General features: G+C 37.6%; 5 protein-coding genes, 1 non-coding gene and 1 pseudogene across 8 annotated transcripts; 3 read left to right on the top strand and 4 right to left on the bottom strand.

Annotated features, from left to right (window-relative positions):
* Positions 1 to 2335: 2335 nt before the first annotated feature.
* LOC106371832 (pheophytinase, chloroplastic) lies at positions 2336 to 5295 on the top strand. 2 transcript variants are annotated; one of them, XM_013811935.3, is made up of 6 exons: positions 2336 to 2570; positions 3059 to 3708; positions 4105 to 4331; positions 4415 to 4606; positions 4685 to 4841; positions 4918 to 5295. In XM_013811935.3, the coding sequence occupies exons 2-6, from the start codon at positions 3073 to 3075 to the stop codon at positions 5170 to 5172; spliced, it is 1467 nt and encodes a 488-aa protein (XP_013667389.2). In that variant the 5' UTR covers positions 2336 to 2570; positions 3059 to 3072; the 3' UTR covers positions 5173 to 5295. The 2 variants fall into 2 exon arrangements, with proteins under 2 accessions (XP_013667389.2, XP_048604178.1); XM_048748221.1 differs by lacking the exon at positions 2336 to 2570 and adding an exon at positions 2644 to 2871.
* Positions 2941 to 3012, top strand: TRNAD-GUC. The gene has a single exon. It is a non-coding gene; the product is annotated as a tRNA-Asp (tRNA).
* Positions 5296 to 5859: 564 nt separating the features above from the next.
* Positions 5860 to 7609, top strand: LOC106384439 (N-terminal acetyltransferase A complex catalytic subunit NAA10). Its single transcript, XM_013824402.3, has 2 exons — positions 5860 to 6255; positions 7072 to 7609. Exons 1-2 carry the CDS (start codon positions 5956 to 5958, stop codon positions 7354 to 7356), a joined length of 585 nt encoding a protein of 194 aa, XP_013679856.1. The 5' UTR covers positions 5860 to 5955; the 3' UTR covers positions 7357 to 7609.
* On the bottom strand, positions 7558 to 9614 carry LOC106384430 (pentatricopeptide repeat-containing protein At5g13770, chloroplastic). The gene has a single exon (XM_013824393.3). It carries the CDS (start codon positions 9477 to 9479, stop codon positions 7638 to 7640), a length of 1842 nt encoding a protein of 613 aa, XP_013679847.1. The 5' UTR covers positions 9480 to 9614; the 3' UTR covers positions 7558 to 7637.
* An 868-nt stretch (positions 9615 to 10482) lies between these two features.
* LOC106371829 (protein PNS1) lies at positions 10483 to 13214 on the bottom strand. Its single transcript, XM_013811932.3, has 5 exons — positions 12956 to 13214; positions 12535 to 12870; positions 11536 to 12447; positions 10910 to 11143; positions 10483 to 10808 (listed from the first exon to the last, which is right to left on the bottom strand). The coding sequence occupies exons 1-5, from the start codon at positions 12971 to 12973 to the stop codon at positions 10635 to 10637; spliced, it is 1674 nt and encodes a 557-aa protein (XP_013667386.2). The 5' UTR covers positions 12974 to 13214; the 3' UTR covers positions 10483 to 10634.
* Positions 13215 to 13612: 398 nt separating this feature from the next.
* On the bottom strand, positions 13613 to 17072 carry LOC106384390 (annotated as a pseudogene).
* A 238-nt stretch (positions 17073 to 17310) lies between these two features.
* Positions 17311 to 21158, bottom strand: LOC106371827 (protein ZINC INDUCED FACILITATOR 1). Of its 2 annotated transcripts, none has more exons than XM_013811931.3 (18): positions 20934 to 21158; positions 20615 to 20828; positions 20311 to 20351; positions 20137 to 20197; positions 19939 to 20041; positions 19748 to 19850; positions 19601 to 19654; positions 19462 to 19524; positions 19275 to 19324; positions 19115 to 19190; positions 18822 to 19022; positions 18616 to 18703; positions 18344 to 18429; positions 18126 to 18233; positions 17954 to 17998; positions 17783 to 17871; positions 17655 to 17698; positions 17311 to 17581 (listed from the first exon to the last, which is right to left on the bottom strand). In XM_013811931.3, exons 2-18 carry the CDS (start codon positions 20760 to 20762, stop codon positions 17490 to 17492), a joined length of 1452 nt encoding a protein of 483 aa, XP_013667385.3. In that variant the 5' UTR covers positions 20763 to 20828; positions 20934 to 21158; the 3' UTR covers positions 17311 to 17489. The 2 variants fall into 2 exon arrangements, with proteins under 2 accessions (XP_013667385.3, XP_013667384.3); XM_013811930.3 differs by having other exon boundaries at positions 20615 to 20798; positions 20934 to 21149.
* Positions 21159 to 21749: the final 591 nt, after the last annotated feature.

The raw sequence follows: 21749 nt of genomic DNA, 5'->3' as shown, positions 1-21749 counted from the left end.
TAAAGTTCAGGTTTGTGAAACTAAAAAACACACACAAACTCTTCATTCTCAAATAATTTTTTTCATGAATTTTTGTACTCTTTTGATCGATTTATAAGTTTTCTCTTTTCAGATACTGGAAAAAGGAAAAAGCTACGTACATATTCCATGGTGAAAAAGGTAAAGATAAACAAGATATGTAAATATCATTTCTAAATGGAAAATCAATTTCTGATTTACTGAACTGTTGTCGTAGCTATAGTTTTTTTTAAACTATTTTCATAGCGATAGTTCAGAAAAAGAGAATTACAAAAATGTAAAATGTGGAGATGATTAAAAGACAACAAATGGACCTAAGAAACTCGGCTGGTAGAGAAAACGAGGACAAAATATGCCTACTCTCTAGATCAAGATCTCACCTGATCAGGTTGGTTTTTTTATACTTTCTTTATCTGTTTATAGTCTCATAGAAGTTTGTTGATACACTTTTCATTTGCAATTTCTGTTAGAAACTAAGATTCCATGTTCTTAATGCAAGTATAATTTAAGAAAAGAAAACCTAATAAAATACTAGGAAAACAGTACTACAAAACAAAAATAAATATAAAAGAAAAAAAATATAAATATGTTAATTAATTATTTAAAAAATATATGATTTTTCTCGATTTGATATTTCATATGTAAATTTTTTTTATAAGTAAATTAATATATAATTTTCATCTTTTTTTGGCAACTATTGTATAATGTTCATCTTGTGTCCATATTGGACTGTTTTAATATTTAAAAAATAATTTTGTTTTTAAGCTCACCAATAAATATAACTCTATAAATAATATTTATTTCCACTGTAAATTTCATAACCCTACAAAAAAATTCCATTGTAAATTACAAAAAAAATGTATTAGAGTTATAAAAATAAATGCCCGTGCATAGCACGGGAGAAAATACTAGTCAGTTTATAAATTAGCAAATAATCTGTCACTAGATGTTAGTTGTAGTGTGGTTAGTGCAGTTGAACCATGCTTAAAATATGGTGTAATCATTTTTAGTGACATAGTTCTTTTATCACTCACTTATGGAAACAATATGAAAAGAAAAAGGAGTCGAAGAGGAGTAGATCTTTTCCCTTTGGCGAGTTTGTCTGGATGAACAGCTTTGGTTCTTTTATTTCTCTCTGTCACCAAGTTGATGTAAAGCAATCACGGATCATCACATGGTTTCCCAACTTCTCATATTCTGGCAACATTTCGAAATTGATATAATAATCCTTTAGCCCAAAGAACTCAATATCTTATGTCTTTCCCTAACTTCTATATCTATCATATATATAATTGTTCTACTTCACAAAACCCTTTGACATAGTTTCATATGCTTTAAGGCCGTAAATGTATACTCATGAATATTAACTAAGTTAAAACTATATTAAAAAGATAGCTGATACGTTCCAATATTTTTTCAAGAATAACAAGTATTTTTATCTTTGAATGTTTATCTTGTGTGATATGGAATTGGAAAACAGATTTACAGATGTGTTTGATCTCATACATATCGACTCCATATGTGTTTCGAAAAAAAAAGACTCCAGATATGAAAGGTTAAGTCACGGGGGGCAAATATTAATTAACTAATGATTATGGATAAATGACCAGGTTTGGTACTCATTTTGAATTTAAAAGTTTTTTTCCCGTCGAAGATGAAACCTAGAGTTACTTCTAAGATTGTAAGATACTACAACAATAAAATTATTCATTTAGTGCACGTTAACATGTTGATTACATTAATATTTTATATATGTTGTTAACAACTTCATTCATTTTATCAGCTAGTATGGTCTAGTAATAATAAATAAGGTGTTCATTAAATGGAAGGAGGAGGAGGATGCGTGAGCGAGGGAGATACCAGTAGTGAGTAGTTCACCTGTTCAAGTAACCTTTTGAATAAAGTGGAAGCGTTGCGTGAAAAACAATCTCTAACCGTCAACTGTGACTAAAATATAAAATTGTAAAGAAAGAAGAAAAGATGATACTTACGTTTCATAAAAAGAATTTCCTCGTGCTAAAAGGAAAAAAATAAGCAAAGAATCTGATGATTACGGATTCATATATTAAATTTTCTGAATAAAAATGATATGCAACTTTAGAGCATACTGAGGCTGAGCAGCCACGAAAAATGTGGAAGAATTTGCGAGGGAAAATCAGGTTATTTGATAAAACGCGGTTGGATTACTAAAAATCTTCATTAAAAGCCTGATTAGACTGGTCTTAGAGTTGGGCTTAGTAGTAACTAGTAACTATGTTTTAAGGAGCTAAGTGGATTTAGCAACGGGTCTTTCAAATTGGGCCCTATGATATGGTTTTGTGTTGTCTTTCTACCTTCTTTCTTCTTCTTTGAGAGAGAGTTCACACTCGTAATTTTGGAATCCTTTGAAAAATAAATAAACCTCAAAACAAAGACACGTTGTTGTCGAGAAGTTAGCCAAGCCAGCAAGCAAAAGCAACCAAACTCTCTACCTTCTTCTCATACACATCTACCACAGAGACACGGTTTAATCTCTCCAAAAACTTCCCCATTAGATGAACCGAACTCAAAAGGTACACAAAGCTACAACTCTCTTGCTCTTTATTCTTGATTTAGTTAGATGATGAATCGGGATGTTGTCTACTGTTCCTTGATTTCAGTATGAAGATTGCTTGTAACCCTTGTTTGCTATACTCTTATTTAAATTTGATAAGATGATGATTCATACAAGATTACAACAATTCTTTGCATGTGGGGGTTTCAGCTATTTTATGTCTGAAAATCTAAACAGAAACTTGGCTCTTACTGTCTGTGATTCTTCCTTGTGATTCTCAACTTTGTTGTGAAGATAAATACAATTAGCCTCATTAACTCGCAAGACTACAATTATCTATTACATCTGGCTTAGTATATTTATATTTGTGCGTCAAACTTAACAACAATGTCGTTGTAGTATAGTGGTAAGTATTCCCGCCTGTCACGCGGGTGACCCGGGTTCGATCCCCGGCAACGGCGATCTTTTTTGTTTTGCTAGTAAATTTAAATTAAGTGTTCCTTACAGGATTGATTTGTGTAATGGAGATAATCTCACAGAACTTCCTGCCTCACTGCTCTGTGGTCACTTGGGGTAGTAAACCAGACAAGAACAGATTGGTCCCAAACCGATCAAACATCTTAGTATCTAGTTGTGGTCTCAGAAAGTCCAGACTTGTGGTTCGAAATGGAACTTCAGATGGTTATGTGGTTGGTGAGAATGATGACTTGGGTAGTATATCCACTAGAAGAGGAGACTCAAAGTCGAAGGTTTTGATTCCTGGTTTGCCTGAGGAAGCTGCTGCTCAAATCACTCCTTCTCAATGCGAGTGGAAGCCTAATCTCACGGTACATTATGAGAAATCCGGCTGTGGGAATGTTGAAGCTCCTGCGGTGTTGTTTCTTCCTGGCTTTGGTGTTGGTTCGTTTCACTACGAGAAGCAGCTTACTGATTTGGGAAGGGATTATCGAGTATGGGCGGTTGATTTTGTTGGTCAGGGTTTATCTCTTCCCACTCAAGATCCTACTACCACCAATACTACCATATCTAAAGAAACAAGTGGCTTGCAAAACAGTGAGCCATTTTGGGGTTTTGGTGATGAAGCTGAACCATGGGCTGATCAACTTGTTTACTCGTTGGATCTCTGGAGGGATCAAGTTCAGTATATTGTACAAGAGGTAAACCATATACATCTGTCAAAATTTGATTTTACTGTTCACTTGTTTTGTTTTTCTCTAAGATCTTTATACAACGGAAGATACGATAACACAAAGATATTCGTTTAGTATAAGAATCTTCGAATAAACAAAGTCTTCTTAAACTCGTTAAGATTTATATAGTTCTACGGAAACAAGAGAAGACTTCTCAATTTTGTTAATCAAATCATAAATTAAATAAAACCATAAGTTGCAAAGACTATTTATATGAAAATGTATAAGCTATAAAACTTTAATCCTGATTAAAATAGGAAAACTGCCAAAATAAAAAAATACAAATAAATATTAAATATATTAATTCTAAGCTGCATCACTAAGTGACTGAGTTGGTAAGAGTATATGGTATTTGTTGTGCAGGTTATTGGTGAGCCAGTGTACATTGCAGGGAACTCACTTGGAGGGTACGTAGCTCTCTACTTTGCAGCAACCCATCCTCATCTCGTCAAAGGTGTTACATTACTTAACGCAACACCTTTCTGGGGTTTCTTCCCTAATCCAGTAAAATCCCCAAAGCTAGCACGTCTCTTTCCATGGTCCGGAACATTCCCTCTACCGCCAAGAGTGAAAAAGCTCACTGAATTAGTGTAAGTAACCATTGTATTAACACATCTTCTCATCAAGCTCAGTCAGACTAATAATATCTTCTTTGTTGGTGGAATATCGCCAGGTGGCAAAAGATAAGTGATCCTGAAAGCATAGCGGAGATACTCAAACAGGTCTACAAAGACCATTCTACTGATGTGGATAAAGTATTCTCACGTATAGTGGAGATCACGCAGCATCCTGCTGCTGCTGCGTCGTTTGCTTCAATCATGTTTGCTCCTGGTGGACTGCTATCTTTCTCCGAGGCGTTATCTAGGTATAAGACAGTGTGGAATATTTTTTTTTCCCTGTGATTGGTCTAATAGAGGGATGCTTATGTCATGGTCTTTGTTAGGTGTAAGAAAAACAGTGTTCCTATATGTCTCATGTATGGAAAAGAAGATCCATGGGTGGGACCTATATGGGGAAAGAAGATAAAGAAGGAGATCCCCAACGCTCCTTACTACGAGATCAGCCCAGCGGGTCACTGTCCACACGATGAAGTCCCTGAGGTATACAAAAAACTTTCCTTAAAAAGAAAGGTTTGGATCTAAATTGTGGACCCTTTTGGCATATGGAAACGAGTAGGTGGTGAACTATCTGATGCGCGGGTGGATCAAGCACCTTGAGTCTGGTGGTTTTGAAGCGCTCCCGCTTATGGAAGATGGTGAAGAAGCTTGGGAGAAGTCCAGCATTGGTCGGGAAATAGAGTTTCCGAGAGGAGATGGTTGGAAGAAGTCAGTGAAACTGTGGTTGTACGGTTCAAAGTATACGTTCTGGCGTGGAGTTGGAGAAGCTTTTAGAGCCAGTTTAGTAAGGGCCTTTCGAGGGAAGTCTGCATAGAAAGTAGTAAGCAACCGTAGTCGTTGTCTAATGTTAGATAGTTGTAATCTATGATGCTTAATGTTGTCTGATAGAATCAAAAGTTTCTAAATGTTTAAATAGAAAACGTCGTATATATGTGTATTAGATGATCATCATACTACTATGTCATATTCGAAAATATCTAAATACAGTTTATAGAAAAAAAAATTAGTTATACTTATTTTTGAAATTACCAAATATTTTTGAAATACTATTTATAAACCATAATACCTGAAAAATTGAAATATCAGAATATTTATATAGAAAAGATTTAAATTTATCTGAATTATCGGAATTATCCTAAATCAACAAAAAACTCAGTTTTTTAATCTAAATTATCTAAAATTAACCAGAAAACTGGAATCAAATTAGATTGAAATTTTATTCAAAATAAGCCAGTTTCTAACATTGTTATCCGAACGCAACTAAAAATTGAAATAACAGAACGGTTATTCTAAATCTAAAACTTAAAAAACGAAAATCGAAAAAATCCTGCCGGAACCGAACCCAAGCCTAACGGTAATGAATCTTCCGCTACTTCATTGCATGACATCAAGGCCCAACTGGAGTATGTCCTAAAACAAGTAGTTAAATAATGTTTACTTAATTGTTAATATACCCCCGAAAGTATCAGCTAAGTTTCAATAAGGACCCTATATTTATATATTATTACAACTCGTCACCAGATTAAATCCTCTCGATACCACTAGACCAAAACCCTAAGCCCCCTTAGTGAATCGAATCGAGTCCGCAGCAGCAGCCATGGTGTGCATCAGGCGAGCGACGGTGGACGATCTGCTCGCGATGCAAGCCTGCAACCTCATGTGCCTTCCCGAGAACTACCAGATGAAGTACTACCTCTACCACATCCTCTCTTGGCCTCAGCTTCTCTACGTCGCCGAGGACTACAACGGCCGCATCGTCGGCTACGTCCTCGCCAAGATGGAAGAGGAGAGCAACGAGTGCCACGGCCACATCACTTCCCTCGCCGTTCTCCGCACCCATCGCAAGCTCGGTCTCGCTACTAAGCTCATGACCGCCGCTCAAGCCGCCATGGAACAGGTTGGTTAGCTCAAAGTCTTCACCTTTTCTTGAATCTTGATTGGAACTTGAGCTCTGCAGATTGTAATTAGGGTTCTTTGATTGTGTTATGCTTTGAATTAACGGAGACAATTAAACTCTGGTGGTTGTTCTGTTTCTACATTGAACTGTTTAAATCAATCTTAGCTGCCATGGTTGCTCAAAGTCTTCACCTTTCTTGAATCTTGATTGTGAGTTTTGAGCTCTGTAGTTCTCTGATTGTGTTATGCTTTGGATTGATGGAGACAATTAAACTCTAATAGTTGTTCTGTTTCTACATTGAACTGTTTATATCAATCTTAGCTGCCATGGTTGTTCAAAGTCTTTACCTTTCTTGTTCTTGATTCGAGTTTGAGCTATGTAGACTATGTATAGGGTTCTTTGATTGAGTTATGGAACTGTTTAAATCAATCTTTCCTGCCATGGCTGCTCAAAGTCTTTACCTTTCTTGTTCTTGAATCTTGATTTGTGTTTGAGCTATGTAGACTATGTTTAGGCTTCTTCGATTGAGTTATGGAACTGTTTAAATCAATCTTAGCTGCCATTGCTGCTCAAAGTTTTTACCTTTTCTTGTTCTTGAATCTTGATTCGGGTTTGAGCTACGTAGACTATGTTTAGCGTTCTTCGATTGAGTTATGGAACTGTTTAAATCAATCTTAACTGCCATTGTTGCTCAAAGTCTTTACCTTTTCTTGTTCGTGAATCTTGATTCGGGTTTGAGCTATGTAGACTATGTTTAGGGTTCTTCGATTGAGTTATTGAACTGTTTTTGAATCGTTGTGAGGGTTTTGTTGGTAGGTTTATGGGGCAGAGTATGTTTCATTGCATGTGAGGAGAAGTAACCGAGCAGCGTTCAATCTCTACACTGAGACATTAGGCTACCAGATTAACGATGTTGAAGCTAAGTATTACGCTGATGGAGAGGATGCATACGACATGCGAAAGAATCTCAAGGGTAAGCAGATTCATCACCACGCCAGCCACGGCCATCATCATCACCATGGAGGTGGGTGCTGTTCAGGCGATGCTAAAGTTGTTGAAACAACTCAAGCTGAAGATGCTAAAGCAACAAGTTCCAAGTGAGAAACTCAAAAGCAGGTGAATCTGTGAGTATATTGGACTAGCTCTAATACTGCTCAGTGTACTCCATTCATATGATTTTGTTGAGTGTCTAAAATACATTTTGGTAACCACTCTTGTGTTGTTTTTCTATTCTCTTCTCAATCTTTTCTATGTATCAATGTTTCAGAAGTACCAACTTTGTTTTCCTTGAGGCTTTACAACTTTAGATTGAAATCTTCTATTTGCAAGATAATACATTTAGTTTACAAAAGAATCTTGACTTGTACAGTTTCCTTTTCAACTCAAGAACCCTGCAAAGTTCTTTTGTTCTTTACATTCGAATATCTTGAACTTGAAGCACTAGTTTGTGCTATGTCAAAGCTTTCCTGCAACCATCTGATCTGTGAGTTAAGACCAGCATCGCGGAGAGCATTCAAAGCCGAGGAATACAGCCTGGTGTCGAGCCTCGTTCTTTCGACTCTCATGTCCTGCAGCAGCCTCATCAGCTCATCGATCCTGCTGGTTTTTGAGAACACGCCAACCATGATCCCCGCCATGGCCCTATCGATCTTTCCTCTGTTCATCCTAAACTCATGGTAAAGCTCCACACACGCCTCGAACTCTTTCGCTCTGTTGTAAGCGCTGATCATGCTCGTGTAGCTCACCTTGTCCGGCAACACCTTCATCCTCTTCATCTCTTTCCATATCTTCTCCACCCGCCTCAAGTCCATAGCTCTCCCGTGCATATCGATCAATGAGTTGTAAATCCAAATGTTGGGTCTGCATCCTCTTTGTTTCATCTTAGCCATGAGCTTCACCGCGTCGCTTAGCCTCCTAGTCTTCCCGTACATATCGATTATGTTCGAGTACGCGACAACACATTTGTCGAATCCCTTGTTAACCATCTCTTCGAACAGCTTCTCGGCCTTGTCGTGCTCCTCTAGCCGGCAGTATGCATTGATTGTTATCGCGTAAGTCACTTGCCCCGCCTCGCATTCTTGCTTTGTAAGCCACTCGTAAGCCTTGACCGCTTCCGCGAAGCCTCTCTGCTTGCAGAATCCATTCACAATCGCGCAGAGAATGCAGTCGGTTACCTTTAACTCTCCCTTCCTCATCGCGGCCACGACCTCTAGAGTCCTCTCCATGTTCCCTTCTCTGACGTACATCAACACAACCTTCAGACACATCTCCGGATCCTTCAACATCTTCTTCTCACCTGCCTCTTTGAACAGCTTCTCCACCACCATAACCTCGCGTGCTTCTGCTAAGGCGCGGATTAAAGTAGAGTACAATGCACTACTCTGAGGAATGCCTTTATCTTTCATCTCCTCCAAGAACTCCAGAGCTTCGAGTGCTCGTCCTGATTTCGCAAGGGACGAGCACAAGACCGTGTAGATAGAGCCTGATTCTTTAGCCAAGAAGCTCAACCTCTTACTCTTAAACTCTTGAAACAACTCAACAACCTTTTGACTATCACCAATCCTCTCATGAGCCTCCATGATCCTGCAGTAACAGCCAGGGCTCGGCTCAACCTCTTGCTGTTTCATCCTATCAAACACTTGGATCGTGCTGCTATACATCTGTAACTTGTTAAACCCTTTCATCGCTGCATCAGATGAAGAAACCGCCAGTGTTTTGTCTGTTCTAAACACGTTAAGCAAGTAATGCGTAATCCTGAATTTCCCTTGTCTGATGCAGCTTCTGATAAGCTGGGAAGAGGTATGAAGATCAGGCAAGGCTTTGTGTTCCCTGAGATCCTCACAAAGAGAGACGAGCAAGTCCCAGTTCTTGGAACTCACCAAGTGGTTGATGAGATGCTTGGTGGTCCTCAGCTCTGAGTTCTCTTTAGCTTTCTCGTAGAACTCTGAAGAAACTTTGTGGGTTTTCGGGTCTTGGAGGTACTTGGATAAGACCCGGTTAAGGACGTCCGGGGCAGGTTCGAAAAATGGCCACTTGTTGTCTTGTTTCCGACCGGGTGACTTCTTTTCATCTTCCTCGAGAACTAGAGAGCATCGAGACGAGCAGACGTGAGGCTTTTGGGTAAGGAAGAAAACAGGTTTGGTCGGAGAGGTGGTGAAGCTGTGGGGGTTTGCATGGTGGTGGTGGTTCACGGTGGCTACCCACGACCTGCTCAAGATGACCATCTGTTTGTGTGTGTGTGGGAAGGAGACGGAGAGGGGGAGAGACCTCTCTCCCTTGTCTTTTTTGCTTTCACTTGTGGATTTAATTTTTTTTAGTTCAACGTCATGAAAAAAAATCGACCACACGTTTTTAATTTTAATTTATTTTTTTTGTATTCGTGTTCGTGTGTGTATCGTATGACGTTGCATTGTCGTTTCGGGAGTTCAGGTAAATGGACGAATCACGTGGCTGGTTTTAGATTTCATGTTATGATAAGATGAGACTTTCTCTGTGGTGAGACTGGTGGTTGTCAGAGGGTTTAGGATTCACATGGCTGGGCTTTAATGGGCATCTACATTACAACAATTTAGTAAACTAGTAAAAGCCCATAAGAGGCCCATTATAAGTCTATAAATAGCAAGAGACCACAGCTGTTCCTCGACACGTTGAACTGATGAGTTTGGCTGGGCTTACTGTAAATAGATGGGAACTTTTGATAAATTCCAAAGTTTTTTTAATTGTTTGTGGTTAAATATAAGTGAAAAATACAAAATATCATTACAAATCCGGACAACGTGTTAGTTGTAATTTTTCCATATGACAAATGATCCTTATGCTCGAGTTAAAATAAAGTTTTGCTATGCTTAGTATTTGATGTAAATTCATTACCGAGTGTGTGTAGCTATGTACATCGGTCGTTCCATTGAGACCTTGAGGCTGAAAACTTGCTACTTCGCTGGCAAAATATTATTGAAATAATAATTCATCAAATGTTTACATCTACCGATCTACCTACCAACCAAGCAAATAAAGAAAATCAACTACTTTACAAAATCGAGAAAGGAATATACCCTTTTACAGTAAGGAACCAATAAATAATGAAGAAATAAATATGTACATAAAGTAATTGAGGGGTCCCAACAACAATCAAAAAAGTAGAAAAACATTTTGGCACATTAGTTGGATTGTGTCCATGTCATTGAGCTCTTCTTGTCTATCTATCTACTAATAGTGAGTCACTGACACTTCACTCTTACTGTTCTTAAATTAATTTTCAAGTTTTAAATACAATTTTTATATTTAAAAACTATTTATTTGATTTCCGAAAAAATTAACACCTAGCCTTTTCAATCAGGCATGGAAGGAAAACAAAGAGACTAAGCAGAGCCATGGCTGGGTTAGGCTACAGCGCGGCGGACTCTAGGGGTAGTAGGGACAACGACACGGCCATTCTTGATCAAAGCTTGTCTATCTCTTATAGTTTTGTCGAAGAATCTACTTTCTGAATTCTCAGCGTAGCATGCATAGTAGCAACTTACGCAGGCGTGAGGCAATGCCATTGAGATTCTCGTCTGCTTCAACACATCCAAATAAAAAAAAAAGATGATGATGATTAGACTATTACTGAATAATACATTTTAGAGAGTTTAAAGAATAAAATAAATGTAATTACCATGAGGTATCCAATGAAGAAGGCAAGCAAGGAGATGGTAGCTGTAAAAGGTTTGTAAACCGTGTATGTCCAAGCAGCCGCCATAATAACACAGACACAGCCACTACAAATGCCTGTAAGGAAGCAGATGGAGCTTGTTATGTCTGCATCTACTATCTCAACCATATCTGCATCCTCAAACAGTTTCCATGTGTCTTGTGACGCCCTCACAAATCCTTTCCCATACGCTGCTATCTATAACAAACAATACATACCATACTAATTTAAAGTTCAAATTATTTAATAACCATAAACTTTACTAAACTTCTTTTCTTATAATACTAAAGAACCTTTTTGGTGATTCAAAAAAATTACTAAAAATTGCAGAAAAGCATGTGGTTGTGCCTCGACTTGTCAAGATAATGCAAGATTCTCACATCATAAAACAAGACCCACCACTATACCAAGTTGGTTTTTAATACTATACTATGTAAGAAGATACTTTTATATAAATAAATGCAGCAAATATAATCTATTTTTATAACAAGAGATCATGACAAATCACTTGTGTAACCTGCTCCACTAAAATGATTCCATAACAAGAAAATGAGAATGACATGGTTTAAAGGGTTTAGATTAGTGAATACCTGCACAAAGGCCCAACCATTGCCATGCTCAAATATGAAGGTCATGAGATTAAGACAACAATTAGCACAACAAAACATGAACTCATCTTCACCCTTAAGTAAATTCAACCCTCTTGCCACTATCCTCAAGGCTTCAATCGTTGGAACAAACAAAGATCCCAAACAAGCACTCCCTAGGTTACGAGACAAAGCCCTTTGGAAACTAAACCGAGTACTCGACTGCATCCCCCTAAGATAGAACAAAGCGACGACCCTACTCACAGTTAAGTTCACAACGTTCCTCATCACTTCCGTCGTCCAAGCCAAACTCAACACCAAACCAATAATCACCAACGGTGGAAAATAGAAGTTCAATGCACCAATGACACCAAAGATCCAAAGCGACATCCAGACAAAACCAGCTGCTAGCATGTAGTAAGTCGGTAAGTTAAGATCAGAGAATTTAGAAACAGGCTCTAACGACTTGACCAGTATCTTGGAACAGAACTTGATCCTCCGAGTGATCCAACACGCATACAAACCATTACCGATGGAGAACGCAATAAGACAAACCCCAACAGCGTCTGTTGCGGGTATCTGGAAGCACAACAAGAGTATCCCTGAGGATAAAGACATCAAGAAGGTACTCCAGAGTATGAAGTGGATCATAAACTCAGGCCATAGACGAAACGCCATTTGCCATGAGAACGCGAGTATGATGCTAAGCAACGACGCAGCTTCGACTTGCGGAAGAAGGAACTTGAGGATCCTTTGCTCTTTCCTTTTGACGTTGTTACCGTTGGAGCCTATTAGACCTTGGATGCCTCTGAAGACGAGGAAGCAGACAAAGGCAATGGCCACGACCTTGTGGAGGATGAAGAGGAGGAGGAAGAACTTGTTTGTGTACTTCGTTGAGTTCAGTGATGCTAAAGTCTGCCGCAAGTAAATAAATTAGGAAAGTTTTAACTTACTAATTTTGGAAGCCCTAACTAGTTACAAATAAAGAAAGGGTGTTGTTACTTGAGGGGTTGGTGTGAAGATGGAACGAGATTGTTGTTGAAGCGGCTGCGGCTGAGGTGGTGTTGATGGAGAAGGAGACGGCGGTGGCTGAGGCGGCTCTTCCGGCGGTGGAGGCGTCTGCGTCGGCGGAGGAGCTCTTGAGGAAGGCGGCGTAGTGAATCTAGTGCCACCGCCATTGTTAACGATGATCCTAAGAGGGTTTGTTGGGTTTAATCTGTTTAAACTCGCCAAGAATCTGTGATGTTCTTTATCCTTTGATTCTCCTTCTCCTTCCTCCTCCTCCACAGCCTTTACTCCTCTCTGCTTCTTTTCTGTTTCTTCTCTCTCTTCAACCGCCTTTAATACAAAAAAAAACTGTTCGTTAACATTCAGTGAAACAAAAAAAAACAGAGAAAATTGTAGGAAATGAGAAATCTCTCACAGGCTCTGTGGCACCCATTGATAACTTTTTTTAGTGACGTCACTTCCCGGCGACGGTGGTCGTCTCTCTCTTCGTAAAGAGAATGTTTTGCAAAAGTTTTTCTTCTATTGAATACGTTATTTGTGTGATTGGTGTAGAAGATGTTACTGTTTCTTCTTTACTCTCCTTTTCACCAACTTTTTCATTGTTTCCGATTTGTTTTTGTGTAATTTAATCAGGTGAGTTACGTTTATTAGAGTTTATTAGTATTGTTTATGACCGCAGTGGTACGAACGAAACATCAAAGTTATGACATGTGCAGATAACCGCGCGTGATGCACACTCTCCATATAAGTCTGCGTTGGTTTGTTTTCAAGTGCATGTTGTTGTCGGAAAAATACACACGTGAACATGGTGGAGAAAGAGATCGTTATCTTGTGTGGTGACGTGTACGCTACAGCAAGGCAAAGTGAAGCGGCATGCCTGCGGTTTGACCGGAGATGGACGGTTGCGATTTGTTGTCTCATGGAGATTGAGTTCCGTATTGTTTTTTTTTTTTCTTTCAGATGAGTCAGAAGATATGATTCGCAAAACATCATTACATGCAGTGAGCACTATTAAATCTAAGTACTTTTCAAAATCTATCGCCAAGATTCGATTGTAAGCCATCTAGCAATATAATGCAAATCACGGATAAACTATTCATATGGATCCCACTTGCATCATTACAAGATTTATACATTATGGTTTAATCAAAATCTTTATGAGCTTAGACACAACCTTGTTACCTTGTAGGTGAAATTCAAATCTAAAACTAAGATAATCAACGAGTCCATACATTTCCCTATCACACCAATATCAATTTCGTTCACCTTCTAACCGTTGTTAGAAATGGCTTGAACGTGAGAGCTACACCGACCACCACTATCACATTCAGTCCGAAGAACACCAAGTGTGATCCTGCATACGTTTTCAAGTTATTTGTGTTAAGCAATAGTATTATAAACATCACATCATAAAGGATGGCCCAAAGGGAAGTTATGCAATGATACCTGGTAGAAATGCTGCGTTTAGTCGCCTCTTACTCCAAGAAAATCTGCCAACAGCAGAGATTTATGTTTAAGATATTACTCCTTATTTCATGTTCATTCGGAAGAGTCACTTACAAGATGCCAGCTCCAGCTGGTCCAACGGTCTTAAAGAGAGACATGGCAGTCATAGCAATTCCATTAGCCGCCCCTCTTTGACTTTGATCCTTTTGTTATTACAAAACATAATATAAAAAATAGAATATTGGTCCACAGGCTTACAAAAAGATAATATAATGTTTTGTCTTACCACAGCTTTGTTTTGCAGGATCATCAAGCCGGTTAAGGCAGACTCCTATATTCACAAAAAACTTAAATGTATCAAAAGGATAGTAAGTAAGCAGTCAAGGAATATATGAACATGACCTTTTATTTTCCGTATATGTAAACTACACAAAGAAAAGGATTAGGTTTTGCTTTTGGACTTACAATTAGCACATTGATGAAGATTGACGCACAGTTCAACATTAAGCTTAGACTCAGCCCTGATAAACTAGCTATTAATGGATAACTCATCTGGATTGTTATCATCAGTGCCTGAAACAAAAAGAAATTGTCAGGAGAACAATCTTTATCTTGTTGCATTTAAGTGCAGTACTTGTAAACTGCACATAGGCACAAATCAATTCAAAGAGAATATCAACTGACTCCAGCAAAACGGGTGACTAGCATAGGTCCCAGAAATCTCTCGGCCAAAGGATAAACAAAAACCTGAAAGAAGAATAGGCCGAGACCTAAAGCAGAATCGTTGATGAGTAAAATTAATAACACAGTCTCATAATCTTATTAGTAATAATTCTACTAATTCATGTTTTCTTAACTCTGGACTAATTCAAATACTAGCAGATGATAGACATACCTGAGATTGCAAGAACTGTACCGACATCATTGGTTGAGTAGCTCAGACCTCCATATTTTCTTGGACTGTTAGCCCACAATGAAAAGATCTATGGGAGAAAGAAAAGCTGAAGATTATATTATTGTGGGTCAAATAACCAAAAATGACTATGGAGGAAGAGTAGCACACACCTCTGTGTAAGCCATATCATGAAGTGAAAAGATGCAGTAGACGAAGTGGCCAGTTCTTCAGGAGAGAGCCTTTTTCATTTCTCTCAGTCACTTTATGAGATTCAGAAAAATCTTTTAGAGCATCAAAAGACTCATCATGTGATACATCACCATCAATCTTGTGATTGTGCAATGTTTCCTGGAGAACAAAAAAAAACAACCATTTCTAGGCTTAAGCTAAACACATTAATGGAATAAGGGATTTTTAATGGAGCATGAGAAAGTAAAGAGCGTACCGGAATGCACAATGAGATTATGAACACCAGAAGTGCAAAACAAGATATTACTAAACAAGTGTACTAACCTACACGATGTGATAGTAGATCTAAATGGCTCTACTCAATTAGAAATGTATATATGTAAACTTTGGATCAAGTGCTTACAGTTGAGTGCTAAACCATGATATTCGTCACGGATTGTTTCCATTGCATACGCCTGAACTCATCAACATTTTTCGGTTTAATGAGCGTTGAGAAGTTAATGGAATAAGTATGCGTGACACGTTGGGAGAAGGATAGGACAACACCTTTATAGGAACAAGTAAACCGTTGAAACTGCCAAGGCAAAACCTAGTGATGATGGCCATCCAGAAATTTACACTTAGGCCAAAGAGAGTATTGAAAATGACCCTGTGATGACAAGCAGCATTGTTTAGACAAGAAACAAAACAAATGTGAGAGATATAGAATAAAAAAATAGATGTAAGATTACTAACACCGAAGCAATTCCTATGAGTATTACTGGTTTTCTACCGTAACGATCAGCCACAATTCCCCAGATGACAGATGTCAGCGTTCTTCCGACCATGAAAGAACAACCTTCAAAGGTAGACATAGACATAAACATAGACAATTTGAGTTTGAAAAGGCTTTCTTTGTACTAATAATAGCTTAAAGTGGTCCAGAACTTCTTGGTTATTATACATAAAACCAAAAAAAAAAGGATTAAATGCTCTCACCAACAAATCCAGCATATAACCCAATGTCCTCTTCCTTCTTGGCTATGTTTAAATCACCAGTCTACCAACAACAAAATAAGAAATTAAACCACAACAGATTCTAAGAGTTACAATTTTTGCTAATCATCACCAAATCTAAAGATGCACGTTAGAGCACCTCCAACAATAAGAAATCCAAAAAGTTTCTAAAACAAAAAATATATTAATATTTTAGTAATTTATAATTAGAGAATTAAAAGTTAATTGTAAAATAAAAATCCATGTATAGGTTACAAGTGTTATGTGGAAATATAGCGAAATTCTAAAAAATCTTGATATAAGAATTTTCTCCATTTTCTCTCTTAATTTTTTTTTAATGTTTAGAACTCCTCCTAAGAGTCTAAGACTATGGTTGGAGATGCTCTTAATACCCTAATATATATATGGGGTGACAGAAATCACCAAACGCAAGAGTCTACTACTCTGTGGGTATTTTACTCACTCACCATGAAGTAAAGGAATGGAAAAAGAGAGGATATGTGCAGAGCTGAAACGATGAAACAAAAGAAAAAAAATTTGTTAGACAAAGAATTAGGAACATATTCTTCTTGAATCTCCATGCAATGTAATAAGAACACGAAGAAGAAATTACATGAGCCGAGGACGATGATCCAAATGGGTAAAAGCTCGGTGAAAGGGAATCCTCGGCGAAGCCTCTTCATCTGATAAACCTTGCAGCCAGGGCAATTCTCATGGAACTTATTCTCCAGCAAACAGTCTGTATACTCGTCAGCCATAATGAATCCAGAAAAAAATTGGGAAGACGAGGAGAAGATGCTATGCGTTTTGCTCTCTACTCTTCGCCAGTCGCCAGGTAGATGTCAAGTGTGTAATGTCACCTTACTAATCTCTTTCGCGTTTATAACTCTTTCTGTATGTTTTTAGGACAAGAATTGGATGGAATGTTTTGGTCAACTCTATTAACATGAGTAAAGATATGCTACCTAAAAAAGATAGGCACTAGCTTGCAGAGCAAGCTATGATTTTGTCGAGAAACTTAAAATTAGTATGAATAAAATAGCGGACGTAGTTAATTGTATGTGTTTGTTTTTCTGTGGTTAAAGGCATTACGTAGAATTTTATCAATTTCACTAATATACTATAATCAAGGATATTTTGAAATAATCTATAATTCTATATTAGTTCGAGAGAACCGAACCGGTTGTAACATATCACTTCAGGATGGAATCCATTTCTTCAAAGCGATCAACCACCCCCAACGCTTATGATAATATAGAGGTATTATTTCTATAATCTTTGGTAGAAAATCACACATTACCAAAACAAAGGAAAAAAACTGGAAGCCTAAGGTTAGTGACATATTATTAAATTTTTTTTTCAAATCTAAAACTAAAAGAATCAACGAGTCCATACATTTCCTTATCACAAGTTCCAATCAACTTCACCTTCTGGCAGTTGTTAGAAATGGCTTGAATGTAAGAGCTACACCAACCACCACTATCACATTCAGGACGAAGAACACCAGATGTGATCCTACATAATGTAAGCATAAGTATTATCAACATCACATCATAAAGGATGCCAAAGGGAAGCAATGAGATGATACCTGGCAGAAATGCGGCGTTTAGTCGCCTCTCGCTCCAAGAAAATCTGCCAACAATAGAGGTTTGTGTGTTTAAGACATTACTGCTGCTTTAAAATTAATTTAGACGTCCATTAGGAAGAGACACTTACAAGATGCCAGCTCCAGCTGGTCCAACAGTTTTAAAGAGAGACATGGCAGTCATAGCAATTCCATTAGCTGCCCCTCTTTGACTTTGATCCTTTTGTTATTACAAAAAGATTTAGTAAAAGAAATAATTGGCTCTCGTATTACAAAAAGACAGTAGAAACGTGTTTTCTTACCACAGCTTTGTTTTGCAGGATCAACAAGCCGGTTATGGCCGAGACCTATATTCACAAGAAGTAAATGTGTCAAAAAGGATAGTAAGCAGCCAAGAAATATATGAACATGACCTTTTTACTTTCTGTATATGTAAACTTCAAAAAAGAAAACAAAAGAAAAGGATTAGCTTACACTTAGCACATTGATGAGTATTGATGCGCAGTTCAACAGCAAGCTTAGACTGAGACCTGATAAATTAGCTATAAATGGATAACTCATTTGTATTGGTATCATCAGTGCCTGAAACATAAGAACTTGTTAGAAGATCATATTTATCTTCTTGCATTCAAGTGAATTACTTGTAAACTTGCACATAAGCACATGCCACATCAAAGAGAATATCAACTGACCCCAGCATAACGGGTGACCAGTACAGGTCCTAGCAATCTCTCCGCCAAAGGATAAACAAAAACCTGAAAAGAGAATAGGCCGAGACCTAAAGCAGAATTGTTGATGAGTAAATAATAACACAGTCTCAATTTCATTAGTAAGAATTCTACTAAATTCATTTTTTTTATTCTACTAAATTCATGATTCCTTTAACTCTTGACTAATTCAAATCCTAGTAGACTCTAATCATTTTTAACACAAGAGACATGAAGAGAAAAAATGATTAGCATACCTGAGATTGCAAGGACTGTACCGACATCATTGGTTGAGTAGCTCAAACCTCCATATTTCCTTGGACTGTTAGCCCATAAAGCAAATATCTGCAATAGGTAGATTCCAAGTGATGAAGATTTTTGTTCAGACAAGAGCACAAGACTATGAAGTGGCAAATGATCTAATTCCAAAAGCATGGGGTCTTTGTGTTAGTTCCATTAATACCTCAGAGTATGCAGTATCATGTAGACACAACACACAATAGACAATGATAGATGACATTAGAGGCCAATTCTTCAACAAAGACCCTTGAGAAGTCTTTTCATTCTTTCCTGTCTTCCCGGTAGATTCACGAGATGCAGCTTCAAGTACTTCGTATGAGTCATCATCTGAAGTGATGTCCTGCTTATGGTTGTGCAGTGTTTCCTGCTCAAAGAGAAACATAAGACTCTTTGAGAAATAGACTAGACAATGAAGACTAATGTTCTCAGTAGGCGCTGGATGAAAAAATAGAATACCGGAATGAAACAGCACAGTACTGTCACAACCAATGCGAAAGCTGATATGGTAAAGCAAGGCAACGCATAGCGGAACCTGCATTGCAATTCACATATTCATTTCGTGAGATTCCATTATAACCATTCCACTAAACTCTTAAACAGAGGAGTAATAACACACCTCCCAAATATGGAATCTTTGGAGAACACATTCGGATATTTGTCTGCCGGCTGCATTTGGAGTAACATTGAAAGGCATTAAAAATGAATCAATAGGGAGATGGACCCGTGATAGGCTTCAAGCATTTGGATCATATGGAGTGGCATACGTTTAACATAAGATAAAACTTATATATGATCAAAGTTACCTGTGCTAAAAAGCCCCCTAGAGCCGGGCCAATGATCAGACCAATGCCCCAAGCAGTACTAACCTGAAATAGGTAAGCATCTGAGACCAACAGTCTAAACATGTAAGAAAAATTATTTATATATGACTGAAAAGCTTACAGCTGACATTGCTGTTGCTTGATATTCATCACGAAATATCTCTGACGCATATGCCTAAAAAAAGTTTTAAATTCACAGTTAAATATTATTAGAAAAGGCAAAACACAACCGGGTGTGACAAAAAAAAACATAAACCAAAGAAGCCACCTTCATTGTTCCAAGCAAACAGTTGAAACTCCCTAGAAGAAACCTTGTGCCAATTGCCATCCAGAAGTTCAAGCTTAACCCAAAAAGAGCATTGAAAATTGCACTGCAATAACAACCACCTACCACCGTTAATTTAACACGCAAAAAAGTGGATATACAAATAATGAAAACAAGTCTTTGAGGATACTAACATGGAGATAGTTCCCAAGAGTATGATGGGTTTTCTTCCATAACGGTCAGCTACTATTCCCCAGAAAACTGAAGTTAGTGCTCTGCCAAGCATGAATGAGCATCCTTGGAAATAGAAAACAGACCAATTAGCACAAACGGCAGAGATGCCGAGAGTCAATGCATAATTTTACAAGTGACTGAGGAAATTGTATTCTCACCTATAAAACCAGCATAAAACCCAATATCTTTCTCTGTCTTTGCAACACCAAAATCCTCAATCTATTAAAACAAAAAGATAACATGAATATGTATATCTGAATTTACACCTAAAATCATAAGAATGAGACATAATATGTTAGCTCTTCAGCTCTGTAATAAGAAAAATTACTCACCATGTAATAGAGGAAGGGATAGAGTGAAGAAATCGGCAGAGCTGCAAACACAATCATTCAGATAAGAAAAGAAAAAACTACTTTCAACACACGAAAAAGTTTCTCATAATTAGCCAATTTTCATTAGCAGCAAACTCATTAACGCTAATCTCTTCATCCAAGTAGTCGACAAGGCCATATTTAAAGACAAAACTAGTCTAATTGTCAAGTGTCTCCCTCCGTTTTCATAAATATTAGACACCAAAATCACATAAGAGTGAAAAACTGTTTAAAGATTCAAAGAAGGGCAAAGGAGAGAGTTTACAAGTGGAGAGGACGATGATCCAAACAAAGGAAAGCTCCAAATAAGGATATCCTTTCCGGAGCTGCTTCATCTGCTCGACCTTGCATCCAGGACATCCCTCGTGGTACTTGTGCTTCTCCAACAACGCCTCCTTGTACTCCTCCGCCATTTCTCGATTCAACTCCACCACAATGAACCACACAGCCTTGTAATTCAGCAAAAAGAAAAAACGAACCTATAAAACGTAGAATCATTAAAGGAAAGAATGTTACATAATCAAATTGAAAACGGAAACGGAATATTTTAAAAAATCGCAAAAGGAAAGAAATCAAATGAGTACCACACAGATGAATCTCTATCGTAGCTGGAGCAAGACAGATGAAGAGTCGGTCACATAGCGAATAATGTGAAATATATAGTGGATGGAGCCAAATGGGCTAAAAAGGTGGTCACACATGTGTCATCGTAATAATCTCATCACATGTTCACGGACCTCTTAACGTCATCCACCCCCCGGTTTTGTACTTGAACTCAATCAATTCTATCTCACAGAAAACCACAAATTTAATTTTCAAAATTTCAAAATATAATTAGTTTATTTAAACAATTATTAGTATATCCGTATAGAATACAGTAACCGTAGGAATGTTTTTTTGAAGTCACATGGGATAATGAAGACAGGAGGAAGGAGACAAGTGAAACTGGGTGGATACACATATAAAACTAAACACACATATAAAACTAAACAATCTTGTCGACTGATCTACATTGGAATGGCCTATCTCATTTAGCAAATTAAATTCATTCACGTGTGTATATTATAATGTTTTCGTTTTTTTTGGGTATGTTATAATGTTATCACAATAATTATTGTTTGTCTTGTTAGTTGTTAGTGATAAGAAGAGGCGTTTTCACTTCAGAATAAAAGCCTTTGGTGAAAAAAAACTTTATTGTTGAAAGCAAAACAATAGTATTACACACCTAACACCTTTGAATCATTGTAACAAAAGTTAGATAGACTTTGTAATTTATATATCGACAAAGGTACATAGGTAGCTTCGTGCGTGGATTGATTCCTCTGCTTTGGAATCAAAATTGAAGGCTTTCGTAATAACGCCAAGCCGCTTCAAGAGTCTACTTTTTAAAAGCACTGATT

This window comes from Brassica napus, chromosome A2, assembly GCF_020379485.1.
Source record: "Brassica napus cultivar Da-Ae chromosome A2, Da-Ae, whole genome shotgun sequence".
NCBI classification, from domain to species: Eukaryota; Viridiplantae; Streptophyta; class Magnoliopsida; order Brassicales; family Brassicaceae; genus Brassica; species Brassica napus.
Note: the sequence above shows the minus strand (reverse complement) of the source record. Positions and strands in the feature narration are given on the sequence as shown.